This window comes from Panthera leo, chromosome D4 (genome assembly GCF_018350215.1).
Source record: "Panthera leo isolate Ple1 chromosome D4, P.leo_Ple1_pat1.1, whole genome shotgun sequence".
Taxonomy (NCBI): Eukaryota; Metazoa; Chordata; class Mammalia; order Carnivora; family Felidae; genus Panthera; species Panthera leo.
Window position 1 is genome coordinate 72,450,591 of NC_056691.1, and position 19,721 is coordinate 72,470,311.

At 40.9% G+C, this 19,721-nt stretch overlaps 1 protein-coding gene across 2 annotated transcripts in view; it reads left to right on the forward strand.

The window, feature by feature from the left end:
• HSDL2 (hydroxysteroid dehydrogenase like 2) overlaps window positions 1–19,721 on the forward strand; it is a 70,123-nt gene that overhangs the window by 37,104 nt on the left and 13,298 nt on the right. For both annotated transcript variants that reach the window (XM_042913270.1, XM_042913271.1), the window contains exons 7-10: window positions 147–341; window positions 4,208–4,279; window positions 12,697–12,846; window positions 17,293–17,421. In XM_042913270.1, the coding sequence (XP_042769204.1) occupies window positions 147–341; window positions 4,208–4,279; window positions 12,697–12,846; window positions 17,293–17,421 (546 nt within the window). The remainder of the gene's footprint in view (window positions 1–146; window positions 342–4,207; window positions 4,280–12,696; window positions 12,847–17,292; window positions 17,422–19,721) is intronic.

A 19,721-nucleotide genomic window follows, 5' to 3' on the forward strand; every position in this document is an offset into this window, starting at 1 on the left:
AGTAGAACATTCGGCAGATCCGTTAAGCTCTCCGGACCTTATTTTCATCATCTGAGAAGTAAAGAGATCAGCTGTCTGGTTTGTTACTTCCAGAGCCCCATTATTTGATCTGGAGTTCTCTGTATGTGTATTTGCTCTCTCCACAGCCATCCACACCGCTGCTATGGACATGCTGGGAGGATCCGGTATTGAAAGCCAGTGTAGAAAAGTTGATATTATTGCAGATGCTGCCTATTCCATTTTTAAAAAGCCAAAAAGTTTTACAGGAAACTTTATTATTGATGAAAACATCTTAAGAGAAGAAGGAGTAAAAAATTTTGATGTCTATGCAATTAAACCAGGTAATGCTTACAGTTTTTTGTTTTTTTTTTTAAATTTTTTTTTTTTAACATTTATTTATTTTTGAGACAGAGAGAGACAGAGCATGAATGGGGGAGGGTCAGAGAGAGGGAGACACAGAATCCGAAACAGGCTCCAGGCTCCGAGCTGTCAGCACAGAGCCCGACGCGGGGCTCGAACCCACGGAGCGCGAGATCATGACCCGAGGTGAAGTCGGCCGCCCAACCAACTGAGCCACCCAGGCGCCCCAGTGCTTACAGTTTTTAAAAGTAGTGATGTCTGTTTCTGCATTTCCTGCAAGGAACACACCTCTGTTTTGTGTGCACGTTTGAGTCATTATAAAATTAATATGTTCTTTTAAAAGCCGTCCTCCTGATAAAGGGTAGGACTTAAAAGAGAGAAAGGAAAAATAGAAGTGAGTTGAGGGCTTTTAAAATGATATGCAGATATGGAAGGCATATCAGCTATTAGCCATTTCCAAATCTTGAAAGAAACCAAAAATGAAAATTGGTTTTTAAAGTTGGCCTTAAAATCAGAGGAAAGACTTTGTTCAAGGACGTGGAAACAGATGATACAGGAGTGAGTTTTTTACAAAACGCTGGGTGGCTCAGTCAGTTAAGTGTCGGACTTGATTTTGGCTCAGGTCATGGTCTCGCAGTTAGTGGGATTGAGCCCTGTGTCAGGCTCTGCGCTGACCATGTGGAGCCTGCTTGGGATTCTGTCTCTCCCTCTCTCTGCCCTTCCCCTGTTCTCTCTCTCAAATACTTAAAAAAAATATATAGACTCCTTCCAAATATTTGTGTCTCTCTCTCTCTCTCTAAATTAAAAAAGAGACAGAGGGAGAGAGAGGAAGACAGAATCCCAAGCAGGCTTTGCACTGCCAGCATGGACAAGGGCCTGAAACCCATAAACCGTAAGATCATGACTTGAGCTGAAGTCAGACACTTAATCATCTGAGCTCCCCAGACTCCCCCAAATGTTTGTCTCTTAAGTGCAGTCTCTTAGAGTAACTCACTGATAGATGGTGAAGATGAGTAAACACAATCTGTCCTTGGTACAAGGGTATGATTTGAGAAGTTCTCAAGGCCCCCTTGTTCAAAGATCATTCTTTCCAAAATTGTAGATGCTGGTGGTGAAAATGAATTCTGACTGTATGTATAAAATATTATATATATGTTTTGATGTTTTATTTACTTTTGAGAGTGACAGTACAAGTTGGGGAGGGACAGAGAGAGGGGAACAGAAGATCTGAAGCAGTCTATGCACTGAGAGCTGCAACCCCAGTGTGGGGCTCAAACTCACAATCTCTGAGATCATAACCTGAGCTGATATTGAATGTTCAACCAACTGAGCCACCCAGGTACCCCTAAAACATGGTATATGTTAAATAATAGACAATATAGGGGTGACTAGGTAGCTCAGTCAGTTAAGCAGCTGACTTCGGCTCAGGGCATGGTCTCATGGTTTGTGAGTTCAAGCCCCGTGTCGGGCTCTGTGCTGCCAGCTCGGAGCCTGGAGCCTGCTTCAGATTCTGTCTCCTCTCTCTGCCCCTCCCCTGCTTGTGCTCTGTCTCTCAAAACTGAATAAACATTTAAAAAATTGAAATAATAGACAACATAGCCATAAGCGAGGGGTCTATTTACTTGTGCTAAAGTGTATTTTAAATAGGGGCACCTGGGTGGCTCAGTCTGTTAAGTGTCTGACTTCGGCTCAGGTCACGATCTCACGACTCGTGAGTTCGAGCCCCACGTCGGGCTCTGTGCTGACAGCTCAGAGCCTGGAGTCTGCTTTGGATTCTGTGTCCCTCTCTCGCCATGCCTCTCCCTCGCTCATGCTCTGTCTCTCTCTCTCTCTCTCTCAAGAATAAATAAAACATTAAAAGATAAAAATAAAGTGTATTTTAAATATTATTCAGTAGGTTGAGCTTCCACGTCATCCCTGTCTCTTCGGTTTGAACTGAATTAAGTAACTCTTTACAGTTTAACAAAGCCATTTTTTAAAGTTTATTTATTTAGTTTTAATTTTTAAAAACAATTTTTTTAATGTTTATTTGTTTTAGAGAGAAACAGAGAACACAAGTGTGGGAGAGGTGGGGGTGGGGGGAGACAGAGAATCTGAGGCAGGCTCTGCACTGAAAGCAGAGAGCCCAACGTGGGGCTCAAACTCACAAACTGCAAGATCATGACCTGAGCCAAAGTCTGATGCTTAACCAACTGAGCCACCCAGGCACCCCTATTTATTTATTTTGAGAGAGAGAGTACCTGTGAGCAGCAGAGGGGCAGAGGGAGAGACTCCCCAGTGGGCTCCATGCTGTTAGCACAGAGCCCAATGTGGGGCTAAATCTCACAAGATCATGACCTGAACCAAAATCAAGACACTTAACTGACTGAGCCCCCCAAGTACCCTTACAAGGCAGTTTTATATACATTATCTATTTAATCTTCACAGCAATCCTGTGAGAGAAGCAGTATTGTTTAGGGATTAAAAGCATGGAGTTTGAGAGAAGAAACCCAGGTTCAGATTCCAGTTCAGCTGCTCACTAGCTGTGTGACTTTAGGCATATCACCCACTTTCTCTGAGCTTCACTTATTTTACCTTATTGGTAAAATTAGGGGAATAATAGCTTCCATGCAGGATTTTTGTAAGAACTAAGTGCAATAATGTGTGTAATGTGTGTGTCACAGTGCCTGACATATGATACAATTGTAGTATTCAGTAGTTAATATTTACAGTAGGAAAACAGGCTTAAAGAGCTTAGTCTTTGCCTAGGAGCAGTCAGCTAATAAGTGGCAGAACCTGAACCAGATTGAGGTGTCCTGGGTCCTGGTACAATTATCACTTTAGGTTTGAAAGGCACAGGGTCATTGTGCACACAAAAAATTTTTTTAATGTACTCTTTTTTTTAATGTTTATTTAGTTTTGAGAGAGAGAGAGCAGGGGAAGGGGCAGAGAGAGAGAAAGACACAGAATCTAAAGCAGGCTCCAGGCTCTGAGCTGTCAGCACAGAGCCTGACATTGGGCTCAAACTCATGAACTGTGAGATCATGACCTGAGCTGAAATCGGATGCTTAACCGACTGAGCCGCCCAGGCGCCCCACTTGATACGATTTTTAATCTTAAATTTAAAATTCTGTGCACAATCGGGGCACCTGGGTGGCTCAGTCAATTAAGCTTCTGACTTCAGCTCAGGTCATGATCTCATGGTTTGTGATTTCAAGCTCCACATCGGGCTGTCTGCTGTCAGCACAGAGCCTGCTTCGGGTCCTCTGTCCTCCTCTCTCTCTGTCCCTACCCAACTCACGCTCCCTCTCTCAAAAATAAATAAACATTAAAAAAAAATCCTATCAAGTGTTGAGAGCTTAAGATGAATACGTACTATGATAAGTATTAGGATATAATAAAGACCAATGCCTTCCTGACCTCCAGTTTTCTTAATCTTCTGAGAGGGAGAGACAGAGACAGAGATGGGAAACAAGTTTCTTAATAAGGAACCCCCTTTTCTCAGGGGGCTAGGTAAGAAACGAGTCCTGAGTACTTCGGAGGGATGTAGGACAGAAGGGTTGCATGGATAGATGAGAAGGGGGCAGAGCCTCCTGGGAGGGCAGCTAGGAGCTTAATGTAACAGGTGACTCTGTTTGGATCTTAGCGATGAAATTTGCCATTGGAGAGGAGGATAACTGGGTTATGGGAAAAGTATTTTAGCTTTGTGAAAGTCAAGTAGTTTAACAGTTCTCATGGGAGTCTTTTCCATTGCACAAGAATGATTATTACAATAAAAACAGATATAATGTTCATTAAACAGGTGTTAGGAGTCTTAATATATTTAAGTTGTCTTAGTAACCTGATTATTTTTGGGGTCATTTTTCAGGCCATCCTTTGTTACCAGATTTCTTCTTAGATGAACACCCAGATACAATTATCAAGAAAGTGGAATCACGTGGTAAGATGTAGACCATACTTTATGTAGGAAAATAAAGATACTAACTTACATATTTCTTTCAGAATATAAAATTGGACATTGCTGCCTTCTGGTTTTGATCCATTGTAATTTAAACTAGACAGTAATATGTGGTCTTGTTAATTCAAGAAGGTTGTCTTTTCCTTCCACCAGTAAGAAGTTCTTAATATATGCTTTTCATTTGACTCAAAAAAAAAATCTTAAAAAGAAAACAGACCCTTTTTTAAGATTTTTATTTCTTTTCCTTTGCACTGTGTTTAGGTATTTCATGTTGATGTGTTATTTTATTTTGAGGAAAAATGTGTCACATCAAAGTATACCTAACAGCATTCTCAGAGTTTGTGCTGTGTGACTGCTTTATTGGAGAAATTCACTTCAGAAGAGATTTTGGTTTTACTTTATTTTGCTTTTATAATTCAGAAACAATAGCCTCCCTTAATTGGTCCAGAGTTTACGTTTTAGTTTTTGTGTTCTGGCATTGTGTCACTAGCTTACTGAAAGATTTCAGAAGAAACACTGTTTAACAAATACCCATGAGAAGAATTTCTCTCATGGTTTATTAACAAGAATGGCTGTGCTTCTCCTGGGCCCTTACTTTATTTTATCTCACAGGCAGTGTGAATCTCCTAAGTGATCACAGATTCTTTAGATGGCTGCTAGAAAATTTAAGAACAAATTTCCTCTATACCTTTATAGCAAATTTATAGAATCTTATACCACAGTGCATTTTAGTGCCACCTTTTTTCTGGCTTAATCTTTTCTACCTTTACCTTATCTTTGTCTAAATTTTTGGAGATAGTCTTAAAAATTACTTAATAAAAATGGCAACTTTTCATTTGTAGCATGGAAAACTTGAAAACACATCTTATCAAAGTCTAAAAAGAGTCTAGGCTTAAGGCCAGGCAAGAGCAAAATCCTGATTTTTGTGCAGCACCCTAACCTTTGATCTGAGCTTCTCTAAATTCCAAGTTTAAATAATAAGAACCACTTATCGATCATGTATATTCATTTTGTTTTTCACCACATATTTATTGGGCACTACTGTGCATCAGACACTAAGCCAGGTGCTTTGTATGCATTGTCACAGTTAACACGGGCCTGCAAGACAAGTATTATTATCTTCATTTTACATCTGAGATCATGGCAGGTGGCAGAGCCAGGATTTAAATTTGTATTTCTCTGATTGCTAAGCCCCTAACTTTAACCAGTAAATTTAAATTGCTTTTCTAACTCCTGAATACTTAAAGTCCTTTAAATTAGCATATTTTCCCCCCAGTAATCCAACTTATTAATTTATAATGAGTTGCCATCTCATGGACTAGGCATACAGTTGCTATGATCAGCCCATTCTCTCCCTTGGGTCCTAATTACATAGGGAACAGAATCACGATCAGAAGGTTGTTTCATGACCATGGAATCAGAACAAGGGAGGTTAGATCAGTAAAATGTAAGATAAATGTTTACTGGCATCAAATTTTGATAGGAATGATTTTGCCTATGGGATCAGAATGTGTCACGTGCATTGACTACAATCCATATATCATCTCCACATGAGGGATGCCCTCAGCCTTGAGGTCACAATACTCAAATTCCTTTGGCTGAAGCTTTTCTTCCCCATATGCTGCTGGAGAGAGCGTTTGCTACTGTAGCTCTCTTTTTTTATTCCTTCTTCTTGTTCAGTCTACTGCAATTGTACTTAACATTTTCTGTACATACCTTAATATATTCATATAGTCCAGTATATCTGGCTTAGAATCTAACATCTTTCAGGTGATTGGTTAGTCCCTATCCACATCCTCTCTCTCAGAGGTCAGTGTGTATCCCTTATTTCCCAAGGGGGAGCAGCTCACCTTTCTATTAACGTTTGATTGTACCTTTTCTGGTTATTTGTGCTATGTATATTTGTTTTATATAGTGTATTTGTAATTATGAAGTATATTGTAGATTATGTTCTAATTTTAAGTGTTTTTTCTCATATTAAAAGCACTACTGTCATTTCTTCATTGATCTCCCTCCTCCCATTACAACACAGGGAACCCATAGTCTTTTTTGTTCAGTTTATTTTTGTTTTTTTTTCCTTTAGTTATACTTTTTATTGCTTCTGTTCCAGTTGCTCTGGATTCTCCTCAGAAACACTTATTCTTAGCCTGTTGTCCTTTTCCTTTCCCCTGTAGTTGTCACCATCTTTTATTATTTCTATCTTACTGTTCTTTTCTTCTGCATTCTGGGATACCTGCTCAAGTTTGTACTGTAAATTACTAATAAGACTTTTGATGGGGCACCTGGCTGGCTTGGTTGGTAGAGCATGCGACTCTTCATCTTGGGGTTGGACTTCAAGCCCCACATTGGGCGTGGAGCCTACTTTAAAAAACAAAGACTTTTGGGGCACTTGAGTGACTTAGTTCATTAAGCATCCAACTCAATATTGGCTCAGGTGATGATCTCACAGTTGTGAGATGGAGCCCCACATTGGGCTCTGTGCTGACAGTGCAGAGCCTGCTTGGGATTCTCGCTCTTGCTCTCTGCCCCTCCCCTGCTTCCACGCACACTTGCGCTCTCGCTCTCTCTCAAAATAAACAAACATTAAAAAAAAAAGACTTTTGACACTTTCATCTCTGTTCCCTTTGGACTGTAATGTTTATTTTAATTTTATTATATGTTTCATTTCTCATGTTCCCTCTTTCCTTGCCCATTTTATTCCATTGTCTTTTCATTCCAGCCAGTTATATATGACTTTGTGCCCTCATTTCATATAGTTTTCATGTGGAGGAATTCTTGTGGGTTTCATAGTAAATTATTTTTAGAGGTAGATTTTTTTTCTCTTCAGAATAATTTTCCATTACTCTTGTGGTATGTTGTTTCTCATAGGCACCAGGTTATTTTTCCCCACTGCTAATTTATCTTCATATTAGGAAATATCTCTAGAGCTAGTAGAGTCAAATGACAGGGATGTATAGATTGCTTCTGGCTTCGTTCCTTGTCCTTCTGGTAGAATTGCGTTGTCAGAGCTATAGTTTCTGTTGTGGTACCTGTTAGGCACATAGCTAGTGCCTGTGTGCAAGGCTGACTGGGAACTTCTTTTACCTCCTACTGTCCCCTTCATGCCCTGCTCCCAAGGTTCTTCCCTCCCCATTTTTATCAGTATTGCTTTGGGGCGTGTACTTCCCAGGGTGCCTCACTACAAGGGCTCCCCCTACTGTCTGCTCCTCTGATATTTGGGAGCTACAAGCTTTGAAATTGGATTTGAAAGATGGAGGCGTTCTTAAAAGGCAGCATTGTAGAACAGAGGTACAGATCCTAGTCTTCTAGTTGAAACAAGCCCAGAGTCTGGTCCAGTGGTTTTAAAATATGAAAACCTGTCTTCTTTGTTTAAGTTAGTAGAGCTATTCTTTCTCTGAGATCTTTCATGAGGCAAAGCACAGGCAGTTCCGTGTTTCTTAGGCTGACTCTGTCTACCTTAGAGTTATTGAACATTTGTTCCTGGATTCTGACAGTGATTGTGAGTCTAGGTGATGTTTAGTAATTTTTTTACATGTTTATGTAAGTATGGAGTTAGGGTGTGATGGGGGCTGCTAGTCATTATCTTTTTTTTTTTTTTAAGGTTTTATTTTTAAAGTAATCTCCACACCCAGCATGGGACTTGAACTAACGACCTTGATATGAAGAGTCGCATGCTCCACCAACTGAGCCAGCTGGTCACCCCTCTTTTTTTTTTTTATTTAATTTATCTTTTTAATTTACATCCAAATTAATTAGCACATAGCACAACAATGATCAGGAGTAGATTCCTTAATGCCCCTTACCCATTTAGCCCATCCCCCCTCCCACAACCTCTCCAGTAACCCTCTGTTTGTTCTCCATATTTAAGAGTCTCTTATGTTTTTGTCCCCCTCCCTGTTTTTATATTATTTTTGCTTTGCTTCCCTTAGGTTCATCTGTTTTGTATCTTAAAGTCCACATATGAGTGAAGTCATATGATTTTTATCTTTCTCTGAAGTCATATGATTTTTATCTTTCTCTGGAAGTCATATGATTTTTATCTTTCTCTTTTATCTTTCTTTAGCATAATACCCTCCAGTTCCATACACGTAGTTGCAAATGGCAAGATTTCATTCTTTTTGATTGACGAGTAATACTCCATCGTATATGTATATACCACATCTTCTTTATCCATTCATCCATCGATGGGCATTTGGGCTCTTTCCATACTTTGGCTTTTGTTGATAGTGCCACTATAAACATGGGGGTGCATGTGTCCCTTCAAAACAGCATACCTGTATCCCTTGGATAAATACCTAATAGTACAATTGCTGGGTCATAAGGTAGTTCTATGTTTAATTTTTTGAGGAACCTCTATAGTGTTTTCCAGAGTGACTGCACCAGTTTGCATTCCTACCAGCAATGCAAAAGAGATCCTGTCTGCATCTTTGCCAACATCTATTGTTCCCTGAGTTGTTGATATTAACCATTCTTTTTTATTTTTTTTTAACGTTTATTTATTTTTGAGACAGAGAGAGACAGAGCATGAATGGGGGAGGGTCAGAGAGAGAGAGGGAGACACAGAATCCGAAACAGGCTCCAGGCTCTGAGCTGTCAGCCCAGAGTCCGATGCGGGGCTTGAACTCACGAACCGTGAGATCATGACCTTAGCCGAAGTCGGACGCTTAACCAACTGAGCCACCCAGGCACCCCTATATTAGCCATTCTGACAGGGGTGAGGTGGTATCTCATTGTGGTTGTGATTTGTATTTCCCTTATGATGAGCAGTGTAGAGCATTTTTTTCATGTCTTGGTTGGCCATCTGGATATCTTCTTTGGAGAAGTGTCTATTCATGTCTTTCGCTCATGTCTTCACTGGATTATTTGTTTTTTGGGTGTTGAGTTTGAGAAGTTCTTTATAGATTTTGGATATTAACCCTTTATCTGATATGTCATTTGCAAATACCTTCTCCCATTCTATCGGTTGCCTTTTAGTTTTGCTGGTTGTTTCCTTTGCTGTGCAGAAGCTTTTTATTTTGATGAGGTCCCAGTAGTTTGCTTTTGTTTCCCTTGCCTCTGGAGACGTGTTGAGTAAGAAGTTGCTGTGGCCAAGGTCAAAGAGGTTTTTGCCTGCTTTCTCCTCGAGGATTTTGATGGCTTCCTGTCTTACATTTATGTCTTTCATCCACTTTGAGTTTATTTTTGTGTATGGTGTAAGAAAGTGGTCCAGGTTCATGTCACTGTCCAGTTTTCCCAGCACCACTTGCTAAAGAGACTGTCTTTATTCCATTGGATATTCTTCCCTGCTTTGTCAAAGATTAGTTGGCCAAAAATGAAGAAATCAGGAGACTATAGATGCTGGAGAGGATGTGGAGAAACAGGAACCCTCTTGCACTGTTGGTGGGAATGCAAATTGGTGCAGCCGCTCTGGAAAGCAGTGTGGAGGTTCCTCAGAAAATTAAAAATAGACCTACCCTATGACCCAGCAATAGCACTGCTAGGAATTTATCCAAGGGATACAGGAGTACTGATGCATAGGGGCACTTGTACCCCAATGTTTATAGCAGCACTCTCAACAATAGCCAAATTATGGAAAGAGCCTAAATGTCCATCAACTGATGAATGGATAAAGAAATTGTGGTTTATATACACAATGGAATACTACGTGGCAATGAGAAAAAATGAAATATGGCCTTTCGTAGCAACATGGATGGAACTGGAGAGTGTGATGCTAAGTGAAATAAGCCATACAGAGAAAGACAGATACCATATGGTTTCACTCTTATGTGGATCCTGAGAAACGTAACAGAAACCCATGGGGGAGGGGAAGGAAAAAAAAAAAAAAAAAAGAGGTTAGAGTGGGAGAGAGCCAAAGCATAAGAGACTGTTAAAAACTGAGAACAAACTGAGGGTTGATGGGGGGTGGGAGGGAGGGCAGGGTGGGTGATGGGTATTGAGGAGGGCACCTTTGGGATGAGCACTGGGTGTTGTATGGAAACCAATTTGACAGTAAATTTCATATATTAAAAAATAAAAAAAAATAAAAAAAATAAAAAAAAAAAAAGATTAGTTGACCATACGTTTGTGGGACCATTTCTGGGTTCTCTATTCTGTACCACTGATCTGAGTATCTGTTTTTGCACCGCCCTCTTTTTTTTTAAGTAACCAAAATGTTCTTTCTCATTAAAGCTTACATATTTCTAGTCTACTGATTGTACCTTTCAAATATATTACTGATTTGTTTTTTGTCTCCTGAAGTTTTATTCTCTTGCGCAAAGTCATCACGCCATGTCTAAATAGTCCAGATGATCAAATTATGCAATTTATCACTTGGCAAATGTCTTTTGGGGCTACACTAAAGTTTTTGCTACAGTCTGCCACCACAGGCTTCTGGGAGACTTGTCATATCTTCTTTCTTTTAAATTTTTTTTTTTACATTTATTTATTTTTGAGAAACAGACAAAGTGTGAGCGGGGAGGGGCAGAGAGAGAGAAGGAGACACAGAATCTGAAGCAGGCTCCAGGCTCTGAGCTGTCAGCACAGAGCCCGACACGGGGGTCGAACCCATGAACTGTGAGATCATGACCTGAGCTGAAATCGTATGCTTAACCAACTGAGCCACCCAGGCACCCCTATCTTCTTTCTTGACGTAGGTGATGATGACACAGTATATCCACTTATTGATAAGTTTTAAAAAATTATTGAAGTATAGTTGACACAGAATATTACCTTTGTTTCATAGTGATTCCACAGGTCTATACCTTATGCTGTGCATATCACAAGTGTAGCTACCATCTGTCACCATACAACATTACTACAATACCACTGACTGTATTTCCTGTGCCATACCTTTTATCCCCATGACTTACTCATTCCATAACTGAAAGCCTATGCCTCTTACTCCCCTTCACCCCTTTTTACACATCCCCCAACCCCTTTGGTAACTTTTTGAGCTATATGCTTACGATCATTATTCATGCATGTTACCCATGAATGAAAAGTAAGGGCAAGGCAGTCGGAGTTGTTTGCCATGGGTGTAGGCAATAAAGAGGTGCACTCTCTAATGAATTTAAAAATAGTAAGAAACTAAAAGTTTATTTAAAAGTGTGTATCTTTGCTCCATTGGATCTTGAGGATTTCATCTTTAATATCTGTTTGGATTTTAACTTGTAAGAAGAGAAGGATTTTCTTGTTTATTTGTTTGGGTGTTTTTGTCTCTGGAATCATTATAGTGGAGGGTAATCTATATCCAGCAAATTTGGGATACTTTTATATTGCTTCTGTTGTACTATGGAATATTTTTGTGCTGCCAATTATATTTCATTTAATAACCTTTGGTGAGTTATATGGCTGGGTGTAATTTGAGTTGGGAAGTAGATGGAGAGTTCATTTTTAGCCTAGAGCACAGATTGGCCTTGGAATTAATTTAATTAATGAATTGTTCTCACCTGTTTCTGGGGGCAACTGCTAAACTGCCCACAAGTGATTCCGGGAGGAAAAATAGAGGAATAGAGGTTGGTTTTGGAGGACAGCTTCATGCTTCGGCAATTGAACAGTCCTATGGACTGCACATCTACTGGCTCGTTATACGCTGAATGGTTACGGCCAATGGGTTACATGGATACAAGTTTAAAAACACTATAACCTCCATTCCCCTGGCCTTATATTTCTAGGCGGGGGGAGGGGGGGCTTTCATGAGGCTTGTAGTCTGATCTCCATCTTCATCCCATGGGGGGGGGGGGGGACCAGTCTGATGAAACTGGAAGAGGAACTAATTTTGTGTGGTTTAGACTCTTGTGAAGGTTCTTTCTGTCTGAGCAGGTTGTCCCCAGTTTTCACATGACCTGTACTTTTAGAGGCATTTCTAAGCCCTGATGGGAGGAGGCAAATTCAATCCAGGGGTGAAGGAACTAAGTCAAATTTAGAAGCAAAGTTACTAGGAAGTTCACTTGGCTGTTAATTCAAGCTACAATCTCCAGTTCAGCTCTGCTGTTTACATGGTTGATGTTCTGATCTCCATGGTACTTACTCTAGTGTCTTTTCTCATTTGGTTTTAGAACTCGGAGCGGATGATAAAGGAGTGATTATTACTCCTAAAACTCCCAAAAGTTTGTTTAGGTCCCTTAAAAAAAACCAAAAAAACAAAAAACACTATTGTTTAGTAATGGTTTGTTTTTTTTTTCAACGTAATCTGAGAGTCAGCCTTTTACCTGGAGAGTATAAACCAACTGATGTGTAACTGATGTATTTGGATATTATTTCATCAGGTTGACTTAACACTTTGTCACCAAATATATTTAAAGTCATTTTGGTCAAACAGGTCTAATTGGTGGCAAGTCTCTTTTGCTAATTAATTAATTCTGTGTGGGGCCTTACACTGCCTAGGCTTTAAAGACATTTATATCAATAATGTTTTATAGGTGCTGTTCCGGAACTCAAAGAAGAGAAGCCACAGCCACCACCAAAACCACGTTCTGGAGCTGTGGAAGAAACATTTAGAATTGTTAAGGACTCTCTCACTGATGACGTCGTTAAAGCCACTCAAGCAATCTATCAGTTTGAACTCTCAGGTAAAAATCATATCTAGTAATTTGGCACTTTTGTGAAACAAAGTAGGGTATGTCCCTTGGCAGAAAATCAGCCTCCAGTAGTAATCACCTTGATAATTGGCTGTATCCAGAACCCTTAACCCTAGAATGTAGACATTCAAGAATAGCAGGGTGCCTGGGTGGCTCAGTTGGTTAAGCGTCTGACTTTGGCAAACCGTGAGTTCGAGCTCCGCGTCAGTCTCTGTGCTGCCACCTCAGAGCCTGGAGCCTGCTTCAGATTCTGTGTCTCCCTCTCTCTCTGCCCCTCCCCGACTGTACTCTTTCTCTCTCTCTCTCTCAAAAATAAATAAACATAAAATTTCATTACCTATACTGTCAGTGTTAAATACATTTTTGGCATATGTAATTGAGAGAAAATCCTGTTTAGGAGGGCATGTGGATCATGACAGGCAGTATAATACAGTAATTTATCATTAGCTGTAGCACCTTACCATTTTTATCTTTGGAATTGTTTAGGTCAGTCTACATGTAGTCAGTTTTTTCAAACTTCTCAGTAGTTTTCTTCTCAACATAGTATTAACACATATTAATGATAGTTTCGAGAACTAGCCACTTTAGTCCCATTGAATGCAAACTTTGACATTATCAGTTCTTTTATCCTTTGCCTCCCCTGTTTCATCTCTTCTTCCTTTTTACCCTTTAGAACCCATGGTCCATTGCTTTAATCACTCTCTTGCCTGTATCCTAAATTTCCTGAACTTTTTGTGCTTATGTCACCATCTGTCAAAAGCCTAATCCTGGATGAATCACGTTATGTGACTGCCCCACAGTTGCACCCAGGCTGCCAAGTCCTCCTGGAGAAATGGAAAAAACCCATCACACCACCCGGTGGATCTGTACCAGTAGAAATTCATCACTGGGGCACCTGGGTGGCTCAGTCAGTTAAGCATCTGACTCTTGATTTCAGCTCAGGTCATGATGTTACGGATCATGAGATCAAGCCCCCCATCAGGCTCTGCACTGTCAGAGCTTGGATCCTCTCTTTCCCTGTCTCTGTGCCCCTCCCCTACACGTGTGGGCTCTCTGTCTCTCCCTCAAAATTAATAAACATATAAAAAAAAGTTCTTTAAAAAAAAAGTAAAGAAATTCATCATTGCCCTTCTTCAACTGGGGTCTAAGCAGTGCCTGAGAATTCTCTATTTCTGTAGTCAAGCTTACTGCCTCATTTTTCGCAGTAATTTATTTTATTTTATTTTATTATTTTCTAACTTTTTAAAATATAATTTATTGTCAAGTTGGCTAACATACAGCGTATACAGTGTGCTGTTGGTGTTGGGGGTAGATTCCCGTGATTCATCACTTACATACAACACCCAGTGCTCATCTCAACAAGTGCCCTCCTCGGTGCTCATCACCCATTTTCCTCTCTCCCCTGCTCTGCTGCCATCAACCCTCAGTTTGTTCTCTTTATTTAAGAGTTCCTTATGGTTTGCTTCTCTCCCTCTCTGTTTGTAACTTTTTTTCCCTTCCCTTCCCCCATGGTCTTCTCTTAAAGTTTCTCAAGTTCCACATAGGAGTGAAAACATGGTATCTGTCTTTCTTTGGCTGACTTACTTCATTTAGCATAATACTCTCCAGTTCCATCCACGTTGCTGCAAATGGCATCACTTCATTCTTTCTCATTGCCAAGTAATATTCCATTGTATATGTAAACCACATCTTCTTTATCCATTGATAGATCCATCCAGTTGATAGATATTTAGGCTCGTTCCATAATTTTGGCTATTGTTGAAAGCACTACGGTAATTATTTTTAACCTTCTCAGTGTTCCACAAATCTCCCAGCTCTCCCTTCACCACATCCCTGCCAGTGTCAGCAGATAATCCCACCTCCTCTTTCACAGAGATAATAGAAACTTGCAGACAAATTGCTTCAGCTTCCTGCCATCTGATATCAAATCAGCCATTATGAGCATCATTCTTTCTTCCTTCCCAGTAGAACAGAGTTCATCTCTAGATTCATGCATCTCAAGCTTTTATGTTCATATTGATCACCTGGGATCATGTTAACATGCAGAATCTGATTTAGCCTGTCTCCAGCAGAGTCTGAATTCTGAATTTCTTTTCTTCTTTTTTTTTTTTTCAACGTTTTTTTTTTTTAATTTATTTTTGGGACAGAGAGAGACAGAGCATGAACGGGGGAGGGGCAGAGAGAGAGGGAGACACAGAATCGGAAACAGGCTCCAGGCTTCGAGCCATCAGCCCAGAGCCTGACGCGGGGCTCGAACTCACGGACCGCGAGATCGTGACCTGGCCGAAGTCGGACGCTTAACCGACTGCGCCACCCAGGCGCCCCTCTTTTCTTCTTTTTTTTAATGTTTATTTATGAGAGAGAGAGAGTGTGCACAAGTGGGGGAAAGGGAGAGAGAGAGGGAGACACAGAATCTGAAGCAGGCTCTGAGCTGTCAGCACAGAGCCTGACACGGGGCTCGAACCCATGGACCGCGAGATCATGACCTGAGCTGAAGTCAGATGCTTAACCACTGAGCCACGTAGGCACCCCCACAGATCACACTTTGAGTAGCAAAGCTGTAGATCCCATGTCCTGTGGCCTCCTTAGGGACATTGTGCTGGTAATTATGCCCTCTCTCTGACCTGCTCATCCTACAGCCTACTCTCTGGTAGTATTTTAACATTCTCAAAGTCCATACCATCTTCAAATCAAAACACAACCCCCAGCCCCACTTCTGCCTCCACCATTCTTCTCCCTTTTAAGAGCCAAACATATTTCCATGTGCACTTCACTCTGCTCTGGTATATTTCTCCATTCCATTGAATTTGCTGTCACCAAAGTCCTCAGTGACTTCTATATCGTCAGTGGGCCTTTGTCATTCTTACCTTGTCACCACTTTACAGCATCTGAAACTGTTGACCACTCTTTCCTTCTGGAAATACTCCCTTCCTTGACTTCGCTGATAGCCCCTCTCCTCGCTTCCTTCCTCTGTCTGTAATCATCGTTGTCAGTTACAGACTTGCCCTAGAAAACCTCAGTCACTCAAATGGCTTCAATGACCATAGGAAATGATTACTCAGGGGAGCCTGGGTGGCTCAGTCGGTTGGGCGTCTGACTTCGGCTCAGGTCATGATCTCACAGCTTGTGAGTTCGAGCCCCACATCGGGCTCGGTGCTGGCAGCTTGGAGCTTGGAGCCTGCTTCAGATTCTGTGTCTCCCCCTCTCTCTCTCTGCCCCTCCCCCATACTCACTCTCTCTCTCTCTCTCTCTCTCTCTCTCAAAAAATAAACATTAAAAAAAAAGAGGAAATGATTATTTATGTATCTATATTTCTAGGCTAGTCAGACTTCATTTGACATTTTCCCTTGGCTGTCACAAAAATGCCTCAACAATCTGAAAATGCCTAAAACAGCACACCATTCCCAACACCTGCCTCAAACACTACCTATTCAATCTGTTTTTCTTCAGTAGTCGTCTCTCAGTAAAAAATACACCAGTTTTACCCAGTATCCTGAGCCAAAAATTAGCAAACCATTTTTATGCACTCTCCATACCTTTCCTCATCATATTCATTTACCCAATCTTGTGTTTCTTATTTGAAATTCTCAAATAAGCCTACTTTCCCATATTCCCTTTGTCACAGTTCTGGTCCAGGCATACATCCTCAAGTTCCCAAACTACCCCAACACCATCCTAACTTGCCTTTTGCATCCTCTTCATCCCTCTCCGGTATATTCTCTGCACTGCTTTTAGGGTGATTTATTGAAAATACCAGCCTTATGTCATTCTCCTTCCGTAGCCTATCCCTTTAGGATGAAGTCAGTGAATCTTTTACATGGCTCACTGCCCCCCTCCCCCCCCCCCCCCGCCCTGCATCTGGACCACTTCATGAGCTCATCTGATGCCACTCTTCATTCTCTTTCTGCCTTCAGTCCCAGTATACGTTTTTCAGTTCCTCATCTAGCTAATTCTTACCTGACTCTTACTCATTTTAAAGTGTTTACTTATTTACTTTGAGAGAGAGAAAGCATAACCAGGTGGAGGGGTGGAGAGAGAGGGAGAGAGAGAATCCCAAGCAGGCTCCACACTCAGCATGGAGCCTGACACAGGGCTCGATCTCATGAACTGTGAGATCATGACCTGAGCTGGATACTTAACTGACTGAGCCACCTAGGCACCCGCTTACCTGACTTTTAAATCTCACCTTCCACTGGTCTTGCCCGACTCCACATTAACCTTCCACTTCTTCTTGTGTAAGAACCATGTTACTGCGGAGTATTCAGAGCCTAGCCTAGTGCCTGGCATGTGAGTACTTAATGGATATTTGCTGAATTTGATAGAGGCCTGAGGGTTTTAACCTGGAAAAGAGCGTTTATTTTAACTGTAGCAGTTATTAAGTTTAAGAAGAACAGGGCTACTTTGGCATTTATTTTTACATCTTTATATTTTGTGTAGGTGAAGATGGTGGAACGTGGTTTCTTGATCTTAAAAGCAAAGGTGGGAACGTTGGATATGGAGAGCCCTCTCATCAGGCAGATGTGGTGATGAGTATGTCTACTGATGATTTTGTAAAAATGTTTTCAGGTGAGTTTTCAATTTTATGAATTTACTGAGTGTTTAAGGAGACTTTAGTTCCAACTTGATTCCTTTCCAAATAATCAAGACTTGTTTTTGTAGCTGCAGACCCTTAGCGACTATTGATGTTGAAGAGCACATAGTCTGCAGAAGGTGATTCTTACTGTTTGGTACCTACTCTTACGACTAACCTCTCCTGCCCCTTCTACTTCAGCCAACAAGTGGGAAGTAGAAGTCAGAATTTCCTTTTTTCATGGCTGAGAAGCCCAAAGATAATATTAGGAACAGAGACGTAATTCAAGAGGACTTGTAGGTGGGCTTTATTTGTACTAGTTGAACTAAGAAACCCTTTCCGAGAACACCTGGGACACCAAAGGTGCTGCACTCAGCTGCAGCCCATCTGTTGAGAGTAAGGTCATATTTCAATCTTGCCGTGACTGTAATAGGAAACAGTGGCCCTCTCCCATGGCCCCATGAGCCTGCTTTCTGTGGCATCCCTAACCAGGAGAATCTTCTTCATAGTTTTCCACTCTGCTCGTGTACCTCTTAACTGTGCCAGAAAACTTTAAGGGTATTTTTTCAATTTTCTACTCTTAGAACGCTACTCCAAACAGTAATTATCCCATGTATTTTTTAGAAACAACACTTTAAACCGTTACAACATTCTAATCAAAAAGATTCACTTAATGATCTATAAGTGTTATTCATTCTTTGCTCTGTTTTAATCTTCAGAAATTGAAGATCACAGTGCATACCCCGTGCCTTCTAGGTCTTGCTTTCCATCTCCAATCCAGGGTGCTAGTGGCCTACATACTTTATGAGCCGATCTGTGTGTGTTACTAATGGTTGAGGTCCCTTCAACTTTTCCTTTTTTTATTTTATTTTATTTTATTTTTTTATTTTTGGGACAGAGAGAGACAGAGCATGAACGGGGGAGGGGCAGAGAGAGAGGGAGACACAGAATCGGAAACAGGCTCCAGGCTTCGAGCCATCAGCCCAGAGCCTGACGCGGGGCTCGAACTCACGGACCGCGAGATCGTGACCTGGCTGAAGTCGGACGCTTAACCGACTGCGCCACCCAGGCGCCCCTCCTTTTTTTTTTTTTTTTTTTTTTTTTTTTTTTTTTTTTTTTACAGTAGTAGTAAATATCCATGGTACAAAAATCAGAAAATACACTTAAGAAAAAGCAAAATAAAAATACTTCTTTATCACACTACTAAGAAATGACCATCAGTTGATTTTGATTTAGAGTCATATATATTTCTGTGAGTGAGTATATAAATACTCACACATGGGTCCCCTGGGTAGCTCAGTTCGTTAAGCATCCAACTTCAGCTCAGGTCATGATGTCTCGGTTCGTGGGTTCAAGCCCTGCATCTGGCTCTGTGCTGACAGGTCAGAGCCTGGAGCATGCGTCACATTCTGTGTCTCTCTCTGCCTTCCCCCCGCTTTGCACTTGCTGTCTCTCACTCTCTCAAAAATAAATAAATAAACATTTTTTAAAAATCGTGTTTTTCGGGGTGCCTGGGTGGCTCAGTCGGTTGAGCATCTGACTTTGGCTCAGGTCATGATCTCACAGCTCGTGAGTTAGAGCCCCGTGTTGGGTTCTGTGCTGACAGCTCGGAGCCTGGAGCCCGCTTTGGATTCTATGTCTCCCTCTCTCTCTGCCCCTAACCCACTTGCGTTCTGTCTCTGTCTCTCTCAAAAATAAATAAACATTTAAAGAAAAATTGTGTTTTTCAAAAATAAAAAATACACATATGTGCTTATAAAAACAGGATTATAGCATTACTACTGTTTGGTAATCTTTTTCACTAATATAACATCTTTCAGTGTTAATGAATAGTTATGTCTTTAGTCATTTTATTTATTTTTATTTTTTTAAATATTTATTTTTGAGAGAGAGTGCGAGTGGGGGAGGGGCAGAGAGAGAGGGAGATACAGAATCTGAATCAGACTCCAGGCTCTGAGATGTCAGCACAGAGCCTGCCATGGAGCTCGAACTGACAAACTGTGAGATCATGACCTGAGCCGAAGTCAGATGCTTAACCGACTGAGCCACCCAGGCACCCCTCTCTTTAGTCATTTTCAATAGTGTTTTTAGTGTTTTAGTATTCCAACAGCTATTTCCTTATAAAACTTAAAGTGCTTTGTACATACTAGATGATCAGTAAATGTTGGCAAATTTGCACCTTATAAATAAGTAATATTTTGAACTTAAAGATCATTTAAAAATTTACTGTCGGGGCCCCCTGGGTGGCTCAGTCAGTTGGGCGTCCGACTTCGGCTCAGGTCATGATCTCGCAGTC